General features: G+C 41.4%; 1 protein-coding gene across 1 annotated transcript in view; it reads right to left on the bottom strand.

Moving 5' to 3' along the window:
• Sorcs3 (sortilin related VPS10 domain containing receptor 3) overlaps nt 1-22,916 on the bottom strand; it is a 627,324-nt gene that overhangs the window by 174,026 nt on the left and 430,382 nt on the right. The window contains exon 6 of the mRNA XM_006983301.4: nt 443-507. Coding sequence (XP_006983363.1) covers nt 443-507 — 65 coding nt within the window. The remainder of the gene's footprint in view (nt 1-442; nt 508-22,916) is intronic.

Below are 22,916 nucleotides of genomic sequence, written 5' to 3'. Positions count from 1 at the left end.
GGCATATAATAGGTCATCTTTAAATTTCTGTCCAATAGATGAACAACATTTTTGCAAATCTCAGTTACTTTTATGGAAAACCTGTTCTTATTAACGGTTCATATGTCAAAACAGGTGGCCCCTGAGAGTCACCATTTGAGTATAAAATGCCCTGATGAGCTTTGGAGGCCAGTGTTCGAAGATGCTAAGAAAATTACTAACAGGGGCAGCAAAATACATCACATTAACTCACATCCCCAGAAAATTCATTTCTGGGGGTTCATTTCAATGAAAGTCTCTCTTGGGACCAGAAGTCAATTCCTCTGCTCTGGGAAATAGGAATGGATATGGCAGTAATGGAGCTTGAGGCTTTTCATCTTCCCAAGCCATTAAAATGCAAATCAGGGTTGGACAGAGACCTCAGACAGATCTCTGGCATAGTCTGACCAATAGCAGCACTCACATCCATCTGCTGTCCTCACTTCCATGTGCACCAGGTCTGCCTCCTTATCCAATCCAGACACCGACCTGGGGAAGAAAGGGAGAAACAGGTTGAGTACAGCCATTGGAAGTCCTAGAAATGTGACTTGTTTTAGAGACTGCCACCTGAAATGGTCACAATACACCTAGAGAGGTGTCAGTGAGTCAATGCTTCTTGAAAGAGTCCATGACATAACACTTTGAGTCTGAATCTCTGTCCTCAACCTATCTCTACTACTTTGTATTTTCTATGAAATTTTTCCTGATTCTCCCTTCTCCATCATCTTCTATCTGTCTTCTCAATTGTGACATTTTCCCCCTTGTCCTGGGAATTGAAATTAGAGCCCTGTGCATGCTCATGATAGGTAAGCACTCCACAACTAGCTGCACCTTCAACCCATGACACTCTTAAATAGCCTCATTCTTGCTAGATCTATGTCTTACACATAGAACTCCATTTTCCTGTCTGTTCTGTTGGCCTTCCTCCTGCCCCCAACACACACACACACACACACACACACACACACACACACACACACACACACACACACACACCATCTGATCCTGTCTGTCTTTCTTTCTTCCTATTTTACAAACAACTTTTTTGGCTATAAGCACTCAATATGGTGACCAGGACAAAATTCTCCTGGTTAATAGGTTGAGAGAAACCTGAAGACTCAGGTCAGCTAAGAGTCTGTATTGTGGGATATTTGGGATATTTGATCACACTGTGAAGCCCAAGACTGTGTTAATAAATTCAACCTTAGATCATGGGGCAGAGCCATCAACCACTTGACAGGAATTAGGTATAGATAGTACAGAGGAGGCAGGAAAAAGGATAGTGATATCCACAGGAAGGAGTAGGGAGAGACTTTGAGATTCACAGTCTTTTGGTTTGGGACAAGTGGAGAGATGTTCTGTTGCTGGGTCTCCAGCCCAAAAGGAAGGCCAGCTGGTCACTTCTCGGCCCCTCTGAGCTAGCAGATTTCCATACCAGCGTCTGACTCTTGAGTCTTTAGTAGTCAACACAATGATAGAGACTTAGTTAAAAACTACATTTGGTGGCTGTGGCAGGGCTAGTGCCGGAGGGAATGGAAGTCTCCCCAGACCACAGCCTGAATGGTGTGGTGCTGAGTGCAGGGCAAGGGGACTGAAGATGGTAGTTAAAATCTCAGTAGGTTGAGGTGCAGCCACTGTGCTGGAGAGAAAAGACGTCTGTGTGGACACTCTTTACAGACCCTTCTCAAGGAACACCTGGGCTACTGTCTCCTGCCTTAGACATCCAGGCCAGTATTAGACACAGAAACCCAGCTGCAAGGGCCAAGACACACACTGAAACATGCATGCACCAAAGAAGACAGAATCACAGTCTCCAGTACACCCTAACTCACAGGACCTGTAGGACTTGATCATCACAGGCGTCATTTCTGGGACCTACTGTAGGTGTGGTCAATGGCTCTATTCTGTCATAGCTTGGCAACTCCCAGTTTAAACCATCTCAATACCAGTTTTCTAATTTTTTTCGGGCTTCGGCATGTCAGAAAAGCAAGTAAGGAAGCAACTGTTGATTAATAGACAGATTTACTGGCTGATAGTGAGAGAGTAAGAGACGTAGAAAAATGACAAACAGAGCTAAAATTCAAAACTCAGTCTCCACATCACTAATCCACATGCTTCCCAATAGCCCTGGGGCGTTACTATATTACAGCTGCATTAGATGTCTGACATCTACACCAAGGGCTGAAGACACAGTGAAAAATGAAGCAGGGGCCTTTATGTCCCACATTCTTAGTTTATGACACCAGGGCTGCAAATGATATAAATTAGAGAAACTCAAATTATTTTTTGTTGATTAAAATAAAACAATCATGTCTTTGGAGACAAAACTTCAGTTATCTAAAACATTTACTTCCTTGAAACACTGCTTTTCCCCCAAAGCTAAACAACTGAGACCTTACTTTAATGGGCTGTTTCCCCCAGTGATTATTGATGTATTTTGTTTTGTTTTATTTATTTCATTTGATCCTAACAGTAAATCTTGAACATGAGTATAGCAGGCATCATTTCTCATTATTTAACTGGAGAAGAAACTGAGGCATAGAGAACTTACTCATCTCAGATCATGTAAGGAGCAAGTAGAAGTTGAAAGATGCCCTGACTTCTGTATGGGGCAGTTCCAATGGACTGCTTACCTCCTACCTATTTCTACGCCCCTTTCCCTGACAAGCCCCTACTCCTTCCCAATCCACCTGGCCCAAACCCACAGTAGCCCTTCCTTCTCTGTTTAAGGAACAGGCCCCTCTCTGTTCTAGCAGTGTCCTGGCCCCAGTGGTTCAACAAACTGGCTACTCATGAGTACCTCAGTAGAGGGAGAAACCAAGAGATGTCTGAGGCTTCCTGCCTAGATCTGTGAAGCCTAAAACAATGAGGGTGGATCTACAGCATCAGTGTTTATTTGTTTTGTTTTGAAGCCCCCAAAGGATTTCCATCCTGGAAAACCCAACAGCCCTAAATAAGGTTTCTTGGCACAACCTTAGCTGTGACCCCCAGGTCCAAATCCAACACAAAATGCCAGGGTAAGTCTGGTTGTAAGTCTGCATTAGTTTCAGGGTTCTCAGCTTAGCACAGTCAAAATCTATTACTAAGTAGTTCTCTATTATGGGGTTTCTGCTGTGCACGGCAGACTGTTTACAGAATTTCTAGTCTCTACTAGATACAGCAGCATCTTTGCAGTTGTGACAAGCAAGAAATGATTCTAGATTTTGTGAACCATCTCCTGGTGGGAGATAAAATCACTCCCATAGAAAGCCACTGCCTTTGCTAGACACTTAATTGCTGCCTGGACTTTGTACCATCATTGCTCACAATGCAGCAAAAATAAGTCCTTGGATCTGCATTTCCTCACCTAGTGCAAACAATAATGCTTCCATGCAGCCTGTGAACTACTGCTATTTTGGAGCATGCCATCTCACCAGGAAATTAGATTACACTGAACAGACACAATCAGGTCCCTTTCCTTAAAGTCCCAAGCCCCACTCTGGAAACACAATGTAAACAATATGCCAACAGAGCAAGCCCAAAACAAAACAACAAAGTGAACATATCTGATGGGGTCTGTTGGGGTAGGGGAGCGTGGCCGCACAAGGGATGCTTGTGTGGAAATGTGTGGGGAAGTGCACACAATAACAATGACAAATGCTAATGAGTACAAAGAACATCTAGTATCAGACATTGTGTTTGGTATTCATAAGCATTATCTTAATTAATCGTTGAAATGAGTTTTTAAAGAAAGTACCATTCATCTAATTCTCCTCTGTGGTAAAGAGGATAATAAGAGAGATTAAGTGATGTGCCTGAAGCCACATGATGATAACAATTCACAGATACTGAGAGCACACATGTGGTGGGCACTATCTTATGCAGAAATCCTGGTCTCATTTAATTCTCATGCCATCTCTAGGAGTTGGGAATCAATCTCTTCCTCTTTTTAAAGAAGGCACAATCAGGCATTGAGAGCTTAAGCAACTTGCCTCCAGTCATCCAGCTAAGAAGCAGCAAGAGTGGGCTTAGGCCAGGTAGGTGGCTTTGAGCCAGAGCTTCACTTCTGCCATAAGCTTCTGCACCTATCCTGAGGGAGAATAGGATTTGAGCCCAGCCACTTCTAGAACAACTGGTCTCAACTTGTGGGTTTTGGAATGACCCTTTCACGGGGGTCGCCAAAGACTGCCAGATATTTGCATTATAATTCATAACAGTAGCAAAATTACAGTTATGAAGTAGCAACAAAAACAATTTTTATGGTTGGGGGTCACCACAATATGAAGAACTGCATTAAAAGGTTGCAGCATTAGGAAGGTTGAGAACCATTGCCCTAGAGTTAAAATTCTATCCAACATGTCCCTGTCCCAAAATATAAATTGTACATAAAGTAGCATTGTGGGCATAATCTGTATATGTCTCTCATCTTACCAAATATTTTCTTTCTAACTACTCAGACTAGGAGTCACTTATATTGGTGATATTCCATAAGAAAGGAATGTCAGAAATGAATAAAAAGAGCGAATAGGTGAATGCAAATGGTAGAGGAATAGTGAGTAGTGAGTAGAGATTTTTGAAGTGAAAGATAAAAGAGTTGACGGAAAGCCTGTCTGTAGATTGGCCTTACTCTTGTTGTCTGTGAGGATGGAGAGGTCTTCAGTACCTGAGAGGAGCTGCAATGATGCCAGGGGCAACTGGAGATGGATGAGAGGCATGCTCACTCAGATGTCAACCAAGTGAATAAATGATCCTGGGATTTCTTCTACCTCCAGCATCCAAATTCCTTCATCTTCTGGGACTAACACTGCAACAGAGGATGCTACCAGGCCAAGGCCAATATCCACAACAGAACAGACCACAAGAGAAATAATGCTCTGTCTTTGTCAGGTTTTTGTCACATGACAAGAAAAAGAGCCTAAAGGAAGATTTTGACTTATAGTTTCAATCTGTTGTTAGCTGCTCCATTGCTAGAAGCCTATGGTGACAGAGCATCATGATGGAGAAGTTCTTTCTCACAGAGGGAAGTTCTTCTTTGCTCACAGAGACTAAGAAACAGAGAAAAGGTCTGAAGATAAGATATACCAGCCCAAGGCACATGCCAAGTGAAGTTCTTTCTCCAACTAGGCTCCATATCTTAATAGTCCATCCAGCTCTAAATTCATTAGTCACCTATTAGAAGCCTATCTGCTCCAACCAAGCCTTCAGCTCAGAAGCCTGAAGAGGTCCTTTTCAGACTGACCCAAATCAAATCATATTCAATGTTATTAGTGTCTGCAACAGGGCAAAGATATAAGCATCTCACTGAAACTGCATGGAAGAAAATTCTTGGGACTTTTCTACAGAGCATCAGGTGGTAGAAGACAATTGTACCAGGACACGTTATTACTCCCATACTATAAACAAGTCATCAATAGCAGCTGTATTTAAATATGTTGTATTTCTGGTTTTAATTAAGCTACTTTAAAACAAAATTCCATGGAGCAAGATAGAATTAGGATATTATAATCATATACAATCTATTAAAGTCTTTATGAAGTTTTAAATTCCTCAACCATGAATTCTTCTGCTGTGCAGCTCTCCTGAAACATAACAACCACAATTGGGAAAAATTAATTTTTGGAGTAGGCCTCATCAATCTTCATCAAGAAGAATTTTTCCTCTCTTTGCTATCAGCTCCCCAGAACATTCTGCATGTGTGTGCCAACACTGATCTTCAGTTTCCATTGTCATAAAATAAGAGGATCACACTAGCTTCAGAGAGTCCTGGAGACCCGACTGGCTGAGCAGTGAATATTTAAAACCCAGCTGATGTATGGAAAGGACTCTATTTTAGCTATCATTATGTTCTGTGAAGAACAAGATACACTAACCTGCCCGATAGCCCACTGTCCTTTCTCCCTTTTCTCAATCCTACATTTGCTGACTGCCTAATAATGACACTCTTCTGGGCAGCAGACAGGAAAAGCCCCTCTATCACATGGTTCAGCTGAGGCACCCTCGGCCTGTGTGGACTGGTCATCTGATCATAGTCTCTGGAAAATGACTCTTCACGAGGGCTCTTTAATAAGATATCAGCGTTCTCCTTGGGTTAAAAGATCATGCAGTAGGTTTAACTAACCTTTGCATCCCTATGAGGATCATTGACCTCAGATTTCATTGTTAAATAATCTATCAATGTATTCAATAACATGGTTTGTCACAGGGAAAATCATCAGTAAATTTTTGTCCAATGAGTAATGAAAACAAATCCAGTAAAACAACCTTCATAAGACCCTGCCTGAAGCATTCTTTAACTTCGAAACAAACTTATCTTATATCCAAGAACAGACCCCACTCTCCTGTGCTTGAGAGATCTATCTGCCTGTGTATCACTCACTTTCTTCTAAGAAAGGGGAGATTTAAAAATAAATAAATAAAAACAAAAACCTAGTCAGAGCAGCCTAACGTGTGAAGCAGTTTCCTTTTAGACGTATTTGTCATTAATCTGATAACAATTGATGAGCCCAGTGATGGCATCGAAGATTGAGGGAGACGCTGAAGGGAAGGACAGTGATTGTTCTCCTAAATTGGAAGCCTTTTCAAGCTCTGAGAAAAGACCAAGGACACAGGAACAAAGAGAACTACGAAGCCACAGTCAAAGCTCCAGGGAAGACACTGAACTCGGCCCCTAGAACCCACACTCAGACATGACTGATAGGAGACTGGCAAGGAGGCCACGTGATGGCTAGCTTATTTTTAGCAGCAGCACTCTGTGAGAGCAGTCTTCATGTCTGTTCACATAAAGTGGGTCAGACAGGAACATCTCAGGATCCATGACAGCTCACCTCAACAGGACAGTCCCCAGGAGAGCTGGACACAGCAACCTTTGAAACATCTCAGTCTAATCCAGCTCCTCATTTCACAGGTCAGAAAGCAGCCTGTGGTTGGTGTCAAGTGGCACTAGATCCAATTTGGAACTCCTCTCTCAGCCTCTTCACAGCACACTTGGCCATCAGGAAAGAGTGGTGGGCCAAGAGCCTAGGCTTTTTTTTTTCCCTCCTCTGTCTGTGTGGCTATGAATCCCAGGGCACAGATGTTCTAGAAACAGCAGAACCAGACACTGGGAGAGAAAACCAAAGCCACAATCCTGATGGATAAGGTCAGAATACCCATGCTTTACCGACTGATCATCTAGACATTTAAATTACAAAATAATTCCATGAATAGTATCTTAACTGATAAATTATAATTGCAGACATGAATACAGGTCACTATGATGTTTTGATATATGTGCACAATATGCAATTATTTAAATTAAGTTAATTAGCATATGTATAAACTCATCTTTTCGTTTTCTTTGTGGTCAGACATTTGAAACTGTTTCCTATTTTGTAATGAGTATTATTAGAGAGTTATCACCTATCAGGCCTGAACTTATCTCTCAAATACGTACCACAGCTTCCTGCCCCAAGCTCTCTACTGGGAATACAAATTCTACTACACACTCCATAGATGCTCTTATGGCTTAGCTCAATGTCTACTTCCCATGTAAGCTCCTTGCACTGACTTTACATTACAGTTTCTTGGGGAACTGGGTCAAAATTGTTAAACACCAAAGCATGGTCCTACCCAGGTGATTCTGGTTCAGTTAAACTGGTGCAATAGCCTTTCCTTTCCGATTCTTGCAGTAGTTGTAGCAATACTGGTGTTCTGGGCATTAAAACGGGGATGATCAGATATATCTTTAGCGTTTCTGACCCAGGAGGTCGAGATAGGAACCTAGAATTTTCATCCTTAAGAAGTACATAAATGATGCGATGATGGTGATAATGAGGCTTAGACTTTCAAGAGCACTAGGCTAGGGTAACTCAGGGGCCAGGAGCTTGCAACAGACAGAGCTGAGAACCACACATTAGAGCCCCATACTCAGCTTTGGGTGGTGAAGGCCATTTCCTTCCATGTATTAGTGATGTAGTTAAGAACATACATTCTGCTGTCAATCCAGGCTGAGGTCTTGGTCACACAATCTGCTAACTGTAGGATCACAAACACTGTATCTTATCTTCTCCATGCCTCAATTGTTTCATTGAACAATGGAGAAATTAATAATTATTATTATATTATAAATTACTACATATGATAATTATTATCTCTGTTGTTATATATTATGTGATATACTGATATATAATAATTATTACTATAATTATTAATATAATAATTATTATTATTAGGATGGAGAGAAAATTAAGTTGGTAAAGTACCCACCATCTATTTAAGCATAAGATTGATCCTCAGAATCCATGTAAAAAACTGGGTGTGGAGACACATGCTTGTAATCCCAGTGCTGGGAAGGGAGGGCCAGGTGGATCCCTGGAGCTCACTGGCCGGCTAGCCTATTCTAATCCTATCTCCAAACCCAAACAAACAAGAAAAGACAGATAAGGTAGAGTATTCACAAGGAATGACTCAAGGTTGATCTCTGGCCTCCAGGCTACACACATGTGCACACACTTGCACATGCACTGGTACACACTGGTGTGCTCACAGTCACACATAAATACAAAATAATGCCTTTATGAAAAATAAGCATGTAAAATACTTAGAGAAGCGTGGCATGTGTTAACAGTTTTCACTGCACAGTACTCATACTAAAGTACTCCTGTCATAGCCATTGCAATTAATAGATTAATGTGCCAGGACATCTACATTTTTAAATATATTATCTCCATCTTTAATCAAACCTAGAAATCAACAAAGAACTTCTCCCTTTCTTTCCAGATGGGCAATGGAGATTTTTGAAGTTCAACTACTCATCCATTGATAAGTTATGAAGAGCAGAAAGAGCCCGGCTTCAAACACAATCTTATTCTACTGTCAGCCTGATGTGCTTCACGTTGTCCTTCTTCATTATACTCTCCTTAAAGACAGCCTCTCCATCTGATTAAATCATGTTTTTCACTAGTGCACAGCACCATATCTTGTACTGCATTTATTAAACATCTATTGAGTAGATAAATACACATGAATAATAACAGCCTAGCAATATGTTTACGATGAGTGTTGAGGACAATTCTGTAACACAATTAAACAGATTTCATTCATTTAACTAATCTTTAAACAACAAAGTGAATGAAAACTTCATTTTAAATCAATGTGCTGCGATTTCTCCCATTCATCCTCAAAGCAGCATCAGGTCTATAAAACCTAGTCATCTGTGATTGGCTTGACAAATGTGATCATGCTGTGAAAATGCCACGGCGACGCCACCTCAGGGGTTTCCTGCAGCTGAAGTGACCATGGCTCCTCTAGTGGGCGCTCTGAGGTCACAGTTAGCCCTCTGCCTTGATCAGTCTCTTGCTTGCTTGTTCTAGATTACCAGAGCTCTGCATGCTGACCCCCACATCTACGTGTGCATGATATGCATCTGCTCTCTCTGTTCTAAAGAAATCAAGGCTAGAACTCCTTCCTACCTGGAACAAACAGGTTCTTTCTCTACACTTCAGTATTGGATTGACAGACAACAACAGTGTGACATGGCACAGAGCAATTCATCTTGAAAGTTTTAAGTTGAGAAATGAAAGAAACAGGCGAAGAGAAGAGCACTCTGTATTTTTCTATATTTCAGGAACAGGGTTTTCCTGGGTTCTAACTGCATTTCTTATCTTGGATACTAATTCTCCCTCTAAGTAAAATTATCTGTGATAATAAAGGAGACTGAAAAGAGAAAGAAAAAGGAAGGTAAGGAGACACTGAGGAAGGGGTCTATATTCAACATGTAATATATGCTTCTAAGGACAAATTTTAAATGACTAAGGTTTTCATAAAATAAAAGAAATTGAAATAAAAAAATCCTCAGTTTATATCTCATATAAATCTCATGTAATAGGCTAAGTACTTTTTATAAAGCCTTTGTATAAGTTTTATATAAAAACAAAGGTTTATACTGGGCTAAAAATATAATGAAAATCCTACCAAGAAAGCAGTTAGAAAAAATAATCATGACCTAATCTAATTTAATCTCACCTCTTTTCAAGTTCTGGATAGTTAGAAACAAATCCTTCAGCTGAGGGAAGTACACCCAGGTCATATCATATACGTCAAGAGGCCATTTCCAAAGACGAGCAAGCTCAACTCAGCTGAACCTCAGTGAACCAGAACCAGTGCCATGATAGAAGCTGACTATGGTTATAAACTGAGCTTTGGTCAGTGGGATCTCAGGACTGGGCTATGCAGTAACAGATCAATAAGAACTTACCTGTGGACTACTAAAGCACCTTGCTACTATGAACATAGCCAGCAATCCTTTCACTGGATATCTACTATGAGTGAGCACTCAGTGTGATGCCAGGTGATGTATCTGTTTACATATAAGGCTGTTACAATCTAAGTAACTCCTGTGAGTCGTTCCATATTTCCCAGAAAAAAATGAAACCACCTACAACAGCCTGTGACTCACAGAGGATGTGCTCATTCATTAAAAAGACCACTTTCAATTGCAGAGACCAAGTTCATTACAACATTTCCCTGAACAGAGAACAGTCAGAATCATTGTTTCTAGCTATATGACTTTGGAATGTCCTATCTCCAACCAAGTGATCTACCTCCTAAGCATGACCTATTCCTTTAAAAGGTGTTTATGGAGTGAGACATTAGGAGCATACTGGGAGGGCAAAGTCGATCAGGAAAGGTTTCAGGAGAGAGATTTGGTGTTAGAATGTGTGGGACTAGATAGAACACAGGCAGGATAGGATCCAAGGCTTATGCTGGGAAATGGTTTGCTAAGGAAGGGTATCTGGGAAGAAAGCACAAGAAGTCACTGCAAAAAGAGTAAGAAAGATGTTGGAGATATTGCAGTCACTGAGACAGAAATTTGTGAAAATACATTTTTAAAGCTTTTACTACAGATATGTATGGGTGCATAGATAGCAATTTTTAAGTACATATCCATATGTAGACAAGTATGCATACCCATGCATACTTAGTTTATGGGCTATATACATAAAATTTATAAAACACTGCAACCTGGAGCATGTATGACTCTTAACCAAAAATAACTTGGGAGGTTCTGTCACTGCATCATTCACCAAGCAGCCCTTTATGCCCAGTACTTAGTCAATGCCCACAAACACTTACATGGGATGAACCAAAGAGCAAGAACCCAAACTCAGGATGAAGGCAGTGTCTACTTCATACCTGAACTCTTCCATGAAAGACCAAGGGAGACATTTATATTGGCAATAATGTCTGAATTTCAGTGGAGAAGAGGACCACTCTGTGACCCTCATCACCACAGTCCTGCATCTCTTCGGATTGTATCCCTCTCATATTCAGCTATCAGGTACCTACATTTTTGCAATGCCAAAAAAAAAAAAAAAAAACCATGGACAGAAAATGTCAAGATGAGTCCAAGTGGGTTCTGAATGCCCAGAAGCTCATATTGGTATAGAAAGTGGCTCTAAGCAGGCACCTCAACATCTGGCACACAATGCCAACCGTTTGCCACACGGGGGGAGTCTTCAGAAGTGAGTTACATTCAAAAAGCCACACAGCACAAGTTGAGGAAGACCAGGGTTTCTTTCCACATCTGGTCTCTGATGTCTATGACTTCACAGCTTAGGAGCTTCCCAGTCTTTGCACTGCCCGTCTTTATGCCTGACTGTCATGAATTGTCCCACTACGCCTCCCCTTGGCCTTAATGAAACAGGAACTTCCTGTTGGTGAGGTCCAGATGTCTCACTCACCATCTGAAGAGTGCATACCCATCAGTTCATCAAGAACCAGAAGACATAGAGCAGGACCTCGGCAGATGAAGGAGCTGTTGACAGGAGACACCAGTACTTGGTAGTTTGTGGATCACAGCCACACCACTATCTAATTTCAACATTGTCACTCCCATTACAAAAGAAGCCGAGTCCCTAGAGATCCTTTGGCAACTTAACACAGAGCTGGAGCTTGCACTGGGCTCTGTGGACTGACTCCACTACTCTCAGGGCTGAGCTTTTGAGGCTGTCTCTCAGATAAACCTCAAGGCCACATAATTAGATGCAAGATTATGTGGTACCGGCTGGAAGTGTTGGAAGTACTCAGAGAGTTAATTAAAAAGGCAAAGGGCATTAAGGAGACAGCTTGGGAGGGTGGGTGAGGAGGACAGTTTGTGGAAGTTCTACAGAAGAAAGAGCAAAGAACCAGGTGTATTTATAGACTAATAATGTGCAAAAGGGTGAAAATGTGTCGCCTTGGGCAATTCTCATCAAGTTAATAGATGTTGCCAATTACTGTGGTAACATTTTTAATTGTATCTCAGCTCTAAAGAGAATAAAACCAGAATTTCACAGTCTTTGCCTCAGGACTTTTAGGGGCATGCATTCTGGTGCATTATAACAGTGTAGACATACTAGTGTGGAGTAGTCTATACTGACAGACCCTTTACAGCTATGTCGGGGTAAGACTATGGCTGGGATCCATGGTTAGAAAAAGGATGTCTGCCATAAGTCCATTCACATAAATGTGTCTGGAAGACAGCAGCTAACTCTATGATGGAACAGAGGTGGCAACCATGGGGAACTCCATAAAAAAGACAGTAACCATTGCTCCACATCCTGTGATAATGTAAAGGTATTTGTTCACTACTTATGAGTCATCTAATGATCGGTCAAATGATGCCCATGTCGATCATCTTATTTGCTACACATTACAACTGACTTGATTATTATTAAATAATGCTTCTTCTACTCTACATCAGAGGAAGGAGTTTGTTTGATATGCTCACCTAGATAACACCACTTTTTGGTAACAACCCTGATATTCAGTTATATTTTGGGACAAACATTCAAAATTGCAACAAGGGATGTATAGTTTTGTGTGCATTTTACCATCAAGGGGCTAAAGGCTGAAACAGGAAAAATGTCTTGTCTAAGTCATCATCACTAATAAACGACAGCTCCAGACTCAAACCCAGAGAAGACAGACTTAGCTTCCTAGCTCATCAGAAGGTGAATTTGTAGCCTGTCAGTCTCCATGAGACAAAGGGTTATGGAGGAAGGTCGACTGGCAACACGTATCAATCAGCCACCCAGTGCAAGTATCTTACTCCCTTCTATATCATCTAATGCTAAGAAGGATCCTATGCAGGATGCACCATTGGCCCACAAACTAAACACAGAAACAGAAGCATGTTTTACAGAAGAAATTAAGTGACTGGCTCAGCATTCTTCAGGTCACAAGGAAAAGAGGAATGATTCAAACATTGACAGTTCAACTTCAACAACTTCTCTTGACTTCACAGTTGCTCAGAGGCACAGCCCTAGTTTATTGTTTCAAATGGTGGCAAAATTTGCTGTTCTATGATGCTTCTCCCCAACCAAACTCCATGGCTCCTCACTCAGTGGTCATCTCTCTGATCTCTGTATCTAGTTGTCTCGTGCTCATGCCTCACCACTTACCCAGGACCCATATGGGTTTGCCTTTGTTATCTAACATCCTAGGCTGCACAAACAACCATGAAGATACTGAGTACTGAGCCCATTAGCCAATGGAACCCAAAGACCATTAACTGAAAAAATAAAGGGCTCTTCAGTAACAAGCTAAAACAACTTGGGAGGAACGGCACAACAAGCCACTGCTAAGCAGCTATACCCACTAAGCATGTTCTTCTCGCTGCATGCCTTTCCCACAGCATTCTCTAAGCACGGAATACATGAATAAAGTATTTGCTTAAGCCTGGAAGCAATCATTACTTATGTGCCCAGTTATGAAATCTGCAGATAGCTCGTACCACAAGTCTAAGCTTCTCAGTTTAGAAAGTCAACTGTGCTTTTGAGGTCAGCACTGAATCCCTTCTGCCTCATCCTTAATTGCACCTTTTCCAGTACATATGAATAGGAGGTGGTGTCAGACAATGGTGGAATAAACATGATTATTACACTTAGAAAGACCTGGGTTCAAATCCCAGCCATACTATCTATGGCTAAATAAGCTTTATTTATATACCCTGACCTCTCAAAGATTTAAGATACTTACTTCTGAAGAGAGAACAATAGAAGTGGTTATTGAACAGGGTTGCTGTAGGAATTAAACTAGGTAATTTTAATAGTATGGTACTCCTATCATAGGCTAAGGAATACCAAACATATTTTAACCATGAGTCTTTCTGTTCTTTCCCAAAGATTTCTGATTCTTGACCCTAACTAAATCATGTAGACTTCATTCCATTTTATGTACTTTTTGTTTTGTTTCATTGAGATGGGGTCTCTTTATGTAGCCCTACCAGGCCTGGAACTCACCATGTAGAGCAGGCTAGCCTCAAATTCACAGGGATCTACCTGCTTCTGCCTCTGGAGTGTTAGAATTAAAAGCATGCACTACCATACCTTCAGACCATTTTATGAGCATAGACACTGCTGTATATACATCATTGGCTAAGGGAATAAAAGGTCAAATCAAAACCTAATATCCATAGGTAGAGCTCAGTAACCTGCCCTTCACAAAAGTTTTCCACTCAAACCCTAGCATACTATAGACGCAAGCTGAAACAATTCTCAGACCTTGGAAATCAGAGTACAAGGTGAGCATGCATAGCCTAGGCACAGAGCAGTCGCCTCCTGAGAAATGATGCTCACACCTGCAGCCATCGGCTTGGGAAGGCTGCCTAGGGGAAGAGCAAGAAGTCAGACCCTCCGGGAAAATTAAAATTAAAGTGAACCAGACGCTCCAGAACCCTCCCATGGGAGTCATTCGGCTTAGTCCTGGGCTGGGGCAAGATCACTTAATAGGCTCTTTTTCATCTTTAATTTCTCTGATTCAGAAAGTTTACAAGATCAATTGCTAAGAGAGCTAATGTGAGGAGATGAGGCAGCAAGATGCAGAGGGCCCAGAGTCAGCTAATTCCTTAGCTTCTAACTAGAGTCCACAGGGACCCACTTATATAAAGCCTGAGCGCTCCTTGCCCTGCTTAATCACCCCTCCCATCCCAAACCCCTCTAAATAAAGAATTGGAATTGCAACCCAGCAAGAATAGCATATCAACCTCAAGTTGCCCAGCACTTGCCAGGAATCCCAGTAAATTACCATTCTGCCCCAGGTAGGACTTAGTTAAGAGTCTTGTCCCATTAGTCTTTATACCAACAGACCCAGGGACCTTCTGTCTTCAAAATTATCAAAAACAATGTAGTGCCATGATCAAATCAACAGGCTCCCCATCCTCATGGGTTTAAGTAACATTTCTACTTCCTTCTTAAACCTTCATCCTGGTTTCCTCATCAACAGTTGAACATAAAAACAAAGATTTTTACCTGCTATACCCATCATTCACTGCTCATTAAGCTTATGTACCTGGATTAAGTATTATGAGAACTCATGGATTCAGGATCAAGGACTAAGAGAAGTTGAACAGACAGTATGAATCTTTCGTGTGGCAAGGAGAAGTGGGCCTGTGCCAGGCTTAATTTTTGCTAATGTCTTCTGATTATTGTATCCCTTAAGAGAGGTGATGAGCTTTTTACTTTTTACTCATGTTTTAAGATCAATCCCTTCCTCCATGCCTGTTTTACAGAACTCCACAGGAAGAATACCAACTGATTTCTGAAACAGCATGGAAGAGGAAAATCTGCCTCTCATGCAGGAGACTTCCATTCTCCAAATGGAAACACAGCCCAGAAGGAGAACAGCTCCCATCAATTGCTCTGGACTATGCATCCCCCAGGATGCCTCAATTTCCATAACAGGACACTTGCTTTTCTTCACCATCATTGTCTGCATATTTTCCTTAATGATAGAAGAATTAAATGGAACTTTTTCTGCACAGCTGGCTCTGGGGGATTCTGCAAAGCCTGGGAAGGAAGTTTTCAATTTGTTCACTTGCTGAGAATAAATTCTGCCTCATATAACTCTTGACAAATTGCCATTTTTAAAGGGTTTGTTAATTTCCAATGAGCAAATGGCACATCGGATATCTTGTTTATTCAACAGATGCTCCTGAGCCAAACCAATGGTTCTTGTTTAACAAACATGGAAACATCTTGTCAGCTTTGCTGAGGCCATCCTATTTGATTATCAAGGGAGGATCCTGAGGATTGCAGGGAAAATAGACGGTGTCTCTTTCCATGCAGAGTTCTCAAAGGGAATATTAGTTCCATTGAAAGAGTTGATGTGATGCTTTGTTCCTAGGCTGGGAAGCAACTCTCAGGCAAAGGACCTGTGTTTAGAGAAGCCACCCAGCTCTGACTCAGATGTACTTTGTGCAGTAAATCTCCTAGACACTGAATTTGAAATACACTTTAAAGGAGACACCATCTGAGACACAGGAGTGGTACACAGTCATGAATGAATCTCAGCTTTGAAGTCAGCTTAGGTTGGACCCTGACTCTGCCACTTACTGTATACACTTGAATCAGTTATTTAATCACTATCAACCTTAGCCTCCTCGATGAAAATACAGGTTTCCTAAAAGCATAACAGTCAACAATGCTGATGATAGTGATGTGTGTTCATCCTCCTAATCCTGACTATTTCAGAGGATTTTCAATGGCACTAAACTCATGAATGAGCCCCAGGAACAGAGAGACAGGGCCTAGGGAGGAACCCAGTTCTGTGTCCTCCATGATCTGTAAGGCATAAATGTGATGTGTTTGATAAATGGGACGGCTGAAGTGACTCCAGTTGGAGATGAAATCCAACCAGACAGCGGAGCCCTTCTAAGCCTCCAAAAGTCAGCCTAGCATCAGTGGCTTCTAGGCACTGAGCTCAAGATCTAACTGGACTGAAGGATGTTCTGGGACATGAGGGCTCAGAAAGAGGGAAAGAGGCCAGCTTGCCCAAGAGCACATGAGGACACACACAGAGAGACAATGGCTGACCTCTGTCAAGTCTGAATGCATGATGATAAATCCATCTGCTGAAGGATACAGCATAAAACTGTGTATTAATTATAGGCGAAACAGCATTCCAAGGCCTCCCTGCTGGAATAACTCACAGAGAACTACCTTGGAACAACATGTAACTCACCAGAGAATTAATTTGCTCCACACTTGGGAAAGCTGCAAAGTGAAATCGACCCCAGCTGAGCACTACAGGGTGGGTCATGTATTGCCTGAAGGAGCTGCAGACTTATCTCAGCTCATGGAAAGGCTACAGAAGGTCCCCCAGGCATGGTTAGTTTTATGATGGAATCCTCACAGCTGCCCTTTGAGGCAGACATCCCTGTTATCAGTATTAGGCAATCCAGCTCAGAAAATCTGCTCACAATACTGAAGATTTAATAGGTATTGGGGATTGGGGAGGGGGGTGTCTCCTTGAATTTGCTCTGAAATGTGTGAGAGGGGATCCTGGGAATTTGAAAGATAAAGTTTTTTTTTTTCTTTCTTTCTTTTTTTTTTTTTTTAGCACAACTTAAAAGATAATAAACTGATTTTCTGGAATTATCCAGAATTGCATGATGCCCTGCCACCCTGCCCTGTCAAGGAGAAGCCTGACTGAGGTCCTGGTGATGGACAGTCTCAGTGCCTGTGGCAAGTGTAGAGCATCAGTGAAGACAAGGGGCTCAGCAGATGACTGCGAATTTGAAATGCTGCTTCAGGAATCTGGCAGAAGAAGGATGCCCATGCCACCATAAAGGGGTTGTACATTTATTTGGAGGGCAGTAGCATTTTCAGCTGTTATTCCCTGAAAAATCCATGCAAGACACTTCCCATTTAAGATGACCCTGGGCTGTGAAGATAGTGGTCTCTTGGCTGAAATATACAAAGCGGAGTTCAAATCCCCAGAACCCCTGATTTTGTTTGTTTTTAATAGTAGTAAATAGTAGTAAAAAGCCCTATGGTGGTAATGTGATCCTGTAACCCCAGAGCTGAGGGCAGCAGAGGAAGATAAATCCTTGAAGTTTATTGAGCAACAAGCCTAGTTAAGTGATGAGGTTCTGGTTTAGTAAGAGGTCTTATGTTAAAAAGCAAAAGTTTGATGGGATTAGGGAAGGAAAACCAAGATATACCTTGGGGCTCCACAGGACTATGCACCCATATGCATGCGCACCTGCACACATGAACAGACACATTCTCACTATCAAGTACGCATACTACACCTACAACATGCACACACACTCAAAAAAAAAAAACCCACAGAAGGTTGAGTTTGAGCAAAATCTCAAAGAATGTTTAACAAAAGGGCAGAGCAATGGTTCATATTCACCAAATCACTTCCTGTTCTTTTAAAAAGTATCTCACTGTGGTCATTAAGACAGACAGAAGTTGGAGACCCATCCGTGGTCATTCCATTGATTTCTTCTCATTTAGAAATGCAGACATGTAAGAATGACATAATTTTGACAACCTTGAATTGTCTCAAATCTGCAAAAAGCATTTTAAAGGTGATAACATCAACATAAGTTCATGATTATTGGCACACAGTTTTCATGACACACTTCACAAGTAATCATGACTCACTGGTGTGTCATTAGACTATCTATTAAAATTTTTGATGGTTTTCTCTTGCTGTAAGCAGTGGAAAATTTTAACCAAAGGTTGACCTCTTTCAAACTGAGTTTTAGAAATGAATAAGGAAACAAAAAGAGCTGCTTTGGGTGGTAGGAAAACTGAGAGTGGAAAGGTGTGAGCAGCTGACCCAGATAAAAGGTCAGGACTAGGCTTAAGGAGGTGCAATCAAGGATGGAGAAGCTAAGTCTGGAATAAGGCTTTTGCATGAATAATAAATTCAGCATGGGAATCAAGGGTACAGGAAGGCTGAGACTGTTGGAGTACATGAGTGCTGTCCAGGGTGACCTGAGATTTCTAAATCACATAAGGAGATTTGTGGTAAATTGACAGAAAAGACAACCTGAGAAATCTCTGGAAACCATTTAACCAAATAAAGGAAACGAGATAATGTTGGGAAATGATCTAAGAGACATCACAGAGCAGCTAGCTAGTAATTCTTGAGTAATAACAGGGTAAAGAGGTTGAATTGGGCTTTGGAGGTGTGTGGGTGTGGGTGTGGGTGTGTGATTCTGGAGAGTTTGAGGCAGAGGACATGGCTCAGAAATCTGTACAGGAACTCTATTCAGTGGTGAGAATGCATGTGGCTTATTGGGTAAGTGTCCTTTTGCAAATGAAGACATGATAAAAAAAATCCTAGAAAACACACACATTTGGAGTCTCTCCTAATCAAAGGGAACCAATGAAGGTTTCAGCAAACAAATTACAGAGAAGATAAAAAAAATAACAGAAGAAAATCACAATGGTCCAGAGAGGACCCAGAATTTGGAAAGAGGTAGAAACAGTATTAACAACTGCTGAAATCATGTGGGTGAGGAATGAGAAGTGAGCACAAGATCTGGGGATCAGATGGGATCATAGTCAAGGGTATATGTCATGGACAACAGCCATACCATTGTGAGTTCAATGGTGGTTGTGGTACAAAGGTATGGAAGTATAGCCGTTATAGGTAATTTTATATAATTCAGCAATGAAGAAGTGATAACAAATAGGAGTGACACTTAGAAAAACAGTTTTCTTTCTTAAAATTTTAATAGGCAGAAAAAATTGTGTCTGCCATGGACACCTTGATGTTTTTAAATTGAGATGATAAATAGGTTATAGGTAGAGACATACAGAGAGATAATGATAGATAGATAGATAGATAGATAGATAGATAGATAGATAGATAGATAGATAGATAGATGGATAGAGAGATAGAGAGATAAAGAGAGATAGGTAGGCAGGTGGGAAGAGACAGGATGAATTGAAATTAAAGCTCACAAGAGTGTAAAGGTGTACTTCCAACACAACAGAGCAATGCAGAGAAGGTGAGTGAGCTAGGGGATGAAAGCAAAGCCAAGTACATGTACACATTGTAGTCTTGTTTCCTTTGTGAGATGAGAGGTTCCATTACTGCTGAAAGGAAGAGGCAGGGGAAAGCATGGTTGGAGGGAAGAAGTAAAGCATGGCAAAGCCTGGAAGCAGACCATATAAGGCAAAAGATGGGGAGCCAGCTTGGGGGTGGGGTCACATTAGACAGCTGGGACAAAGGCTATTTGGTTAATCAAGTAAAGTGGATGGGAGCAGGTGTTGGTCTATTATAGTTCTTTCTTCTAGGGTGTCATGGCATGCATCAATTGTCTAACAAAGGCATGGCAGACAGTAAGCAACTGCTAGCACATCTCCAGACCCCAGAGTGTTTGCTTCCCTTTCATTCCTTTCTAACCCCTCCAGTCTACTAAGTTATAGCAAGAATGTCTACAGCAAACCTTCCTACCGGGAATACCCAAGAAAGACTCAACATATAGGTAGGTATTCAAGAGCAAAAGTTTCAGTAGAGCTGGCACCAGGAGGGTCACTTGTTACTGTTCACACATGTCCTTCATGCAATGTGGTCACAAAATGTCAGCTGTGGATTGTTCCACTGAGTGAGTCTGTGAATGAATATTATTTTTACAAAACCCTTTCTGAGTATTGGCTTTTTATAAAGCATAAAGTTTACCCAGGGGGCCATCCATAACAGCAGTTAAACAGAGCACTCCAATCCATTGCGTTTCTAGAGTCTTAGGAAATGGAAATCCTTTAAGTACCTTTACTCTGCTTCCCGGGAGCTATCTTTCAAAGTTTAAATTGTTTATTTTTCAGTTTCCTAACTTCCTAAATTCCATTTATAAATCAAAGTAGCTTTTGAGCAATTTGATGGGAATGAAATGGATTAAGAAAGAACAAACATCAAATAATATGTATTTGGTCATTTGAAGTTATTGGATTTCTCTTTCTTTCTTTTTTTATAAGGATGTTCTGTCTGAGCCACATCTGATCATTTCACTTTGTCCTATGACAAGAACAGCAAAAATAATAGCTTTGGTTCTTTTAGAATTAGCAACTTATAATTCTTTTATTATTGCAACAACTTCTACCTTCTAGATCAAGGCTAACAAACATCTAGAGTTCTTTCTAGAAAAAAACATCTTGGTAAACACTCAACTCCAAGCTATAGAATACACACTGAGTATTTCACAGCTTGCATCTTAGAAGAATGTACATTCTCCCAGTAGGACTAAGAGCACGTTGCACTGAAAGGCTAGCAGAAATCATTTCATACAGCTGTCTTTATTGTTGACTTTGCTCTTCCTTTTTTATTCTTCTGTGCTGGGTACTCAGCTCAAGGTCTCACACATGCCAGCAAAGAACTCTAGCCAGCCTGGTTTTACCCTATGTCCCTAAAATTGGTTTTCAAACCACATGTGATGAATTAATTTTCTAATATCCCCACTTTTAACAGATGCAATAAAATATAGCAGTCTTCCAAACTGATATGCAAGTTTCTAAACACAATGGATATGCTTATCTGTGTTCTTATCAGAGATCAGAGACAGGGTATTGGCCAGTAGGTTCCCTGGTTCCCTATTGACTTTGTAAATGGGGCCAGTGCTTGTTCATATTTCCCATTCTTCAGGTAAGACAGCTATGTGCACAGGAAGAAAGCATGAAGCACAGTTAGTCTCATAGTAGGACAGTTAACTTAGAACCCAAAGCTACAAATGCCACCTTCAATTACTGCAGCACCTCACTTTCACTCACACAGACTCTGAAGTGAACTGCCTTTGAGGAGGACTCCTGTGTGCCAGGTTAGGTTCCCTGTACGGTTACCCATGAAAGCAGGCATTTCAGCATACTGGATCTCTTCAATTTTAACATGCAATATGGCAAACATTATTGATCTTATGTTGCTGCAACCACATTGGTAATTACATTGCTACATGCCTCACAATGACACTCATTGATTTCACTGCTACACTATAAGTGTTAAAAGCAGGTAAAGGCCATGTTTGCTTTCTCTACCATTGTGTGCTACTGTCTACTACAGTGCCTGGCTTCTAGTAGATTGGCAGTGTAAATGTTCTTTGAAAGACCTAATGAGTGGAGAAGTAGCAGTCTGGGGCCACCTTCAGGCATCTTGGAAAGTTGGCCATATGTCTAGAGGTCTGGTCCTGAGGAAAACAAGAGAAATGCTGTAGAGCTAAGGTTAGACCCATGTGCCACTGGGAAGCTTTTGGAATTTTCTATAGAGCATCTCAGCAAATCAAGTCTTGCAACTTCTCCAGGCTCCTGGCATGCAGTCCTTAGTTAATACAGCAGGGAAAAAGGTCTTCCCGCCTCCCTTTCTTCCTTCTGTCCTTGCTGTATTTACCTAACACTGTGTGAGGGAATGTACACAGATATAATCTGGCAGGATTTCTTCCTAGAAAAAGCTCATAATCTAGTTAGAGATAAGAATACTGAGCAGTAAGTGAGAGAAATGAGCAGTACTAAGCAGGAAGGCAACATAAGCTATAGGACACTCAAAACCTTAATTTTTTGTGGGGGGTGTTTGGAGACAGGGTTTCTCAGTGTAGCCTTGGCTGTCCTGAAACTCGCTCTGTAGACCAGGCTGGCCTTGAACTCACAGAGATCCATCTACCTCTGCCTCCCAAGTGCTAGAATTAAAGGCGTGTGCCACCACCCACAGACTCGACTTTAATTTTAAGCCCCTCACAATCAGATAGTCCCTCACTTGCCTGGGCTTCCTCAGCATGCAGTAGAAAATCTCCTGCTCATCACCAACTCCCAATGATAATGCTCAGTTCTGACTCTGAGCCTTCAGTCTGCTACTGCTCTGAGCATCCTCTCCTGTTGGTTTAGCAAGGCCTCACTGTGCCAGCCCATAGGGTAGACACTAACACAAAAGGCTTCTGACTATCTATTGCTCTGATTATCTGTGTCACACAGGTATACACTGGGTACTGAAGATCAGGTCTCCTAGACTGACTTTAAGTTCTTTAAAGGAAGACACTATGGCTGGTACATGTTTGATGTCTCCACAGTGCTCTAGTCTAAGGATGGGAAAGCTGGTGGAAATACATTGTAAAGTCAAAATATATTGGTCAAGTTACTGGGTCTACCTCCATCTGGCACATGAGGAAGCAAAGTCTG

Source organism: Peromyscus maniculatus, chromosome 1, assembly GCF_049852395.1.
Source record: "Peromyscus maniculatus bairdii isolate BWxNUB_F1_BW_parent chromosome 1, HU_Pman_BW_mat_3.1, whole genome shotgun sequence".
Classification (NCBI taxonomy): Eukaryota; Metazoa; Chordata; class Mammalia; order Rodentia; family Cricetidae; genus Peromyscus; species Peromyscus maniculatus.
The sequence above is the reverse complement of the archived record's forward strand: the minus strand, read 5'-3'. Positions and strand labels throughout refer to the sequence as shown.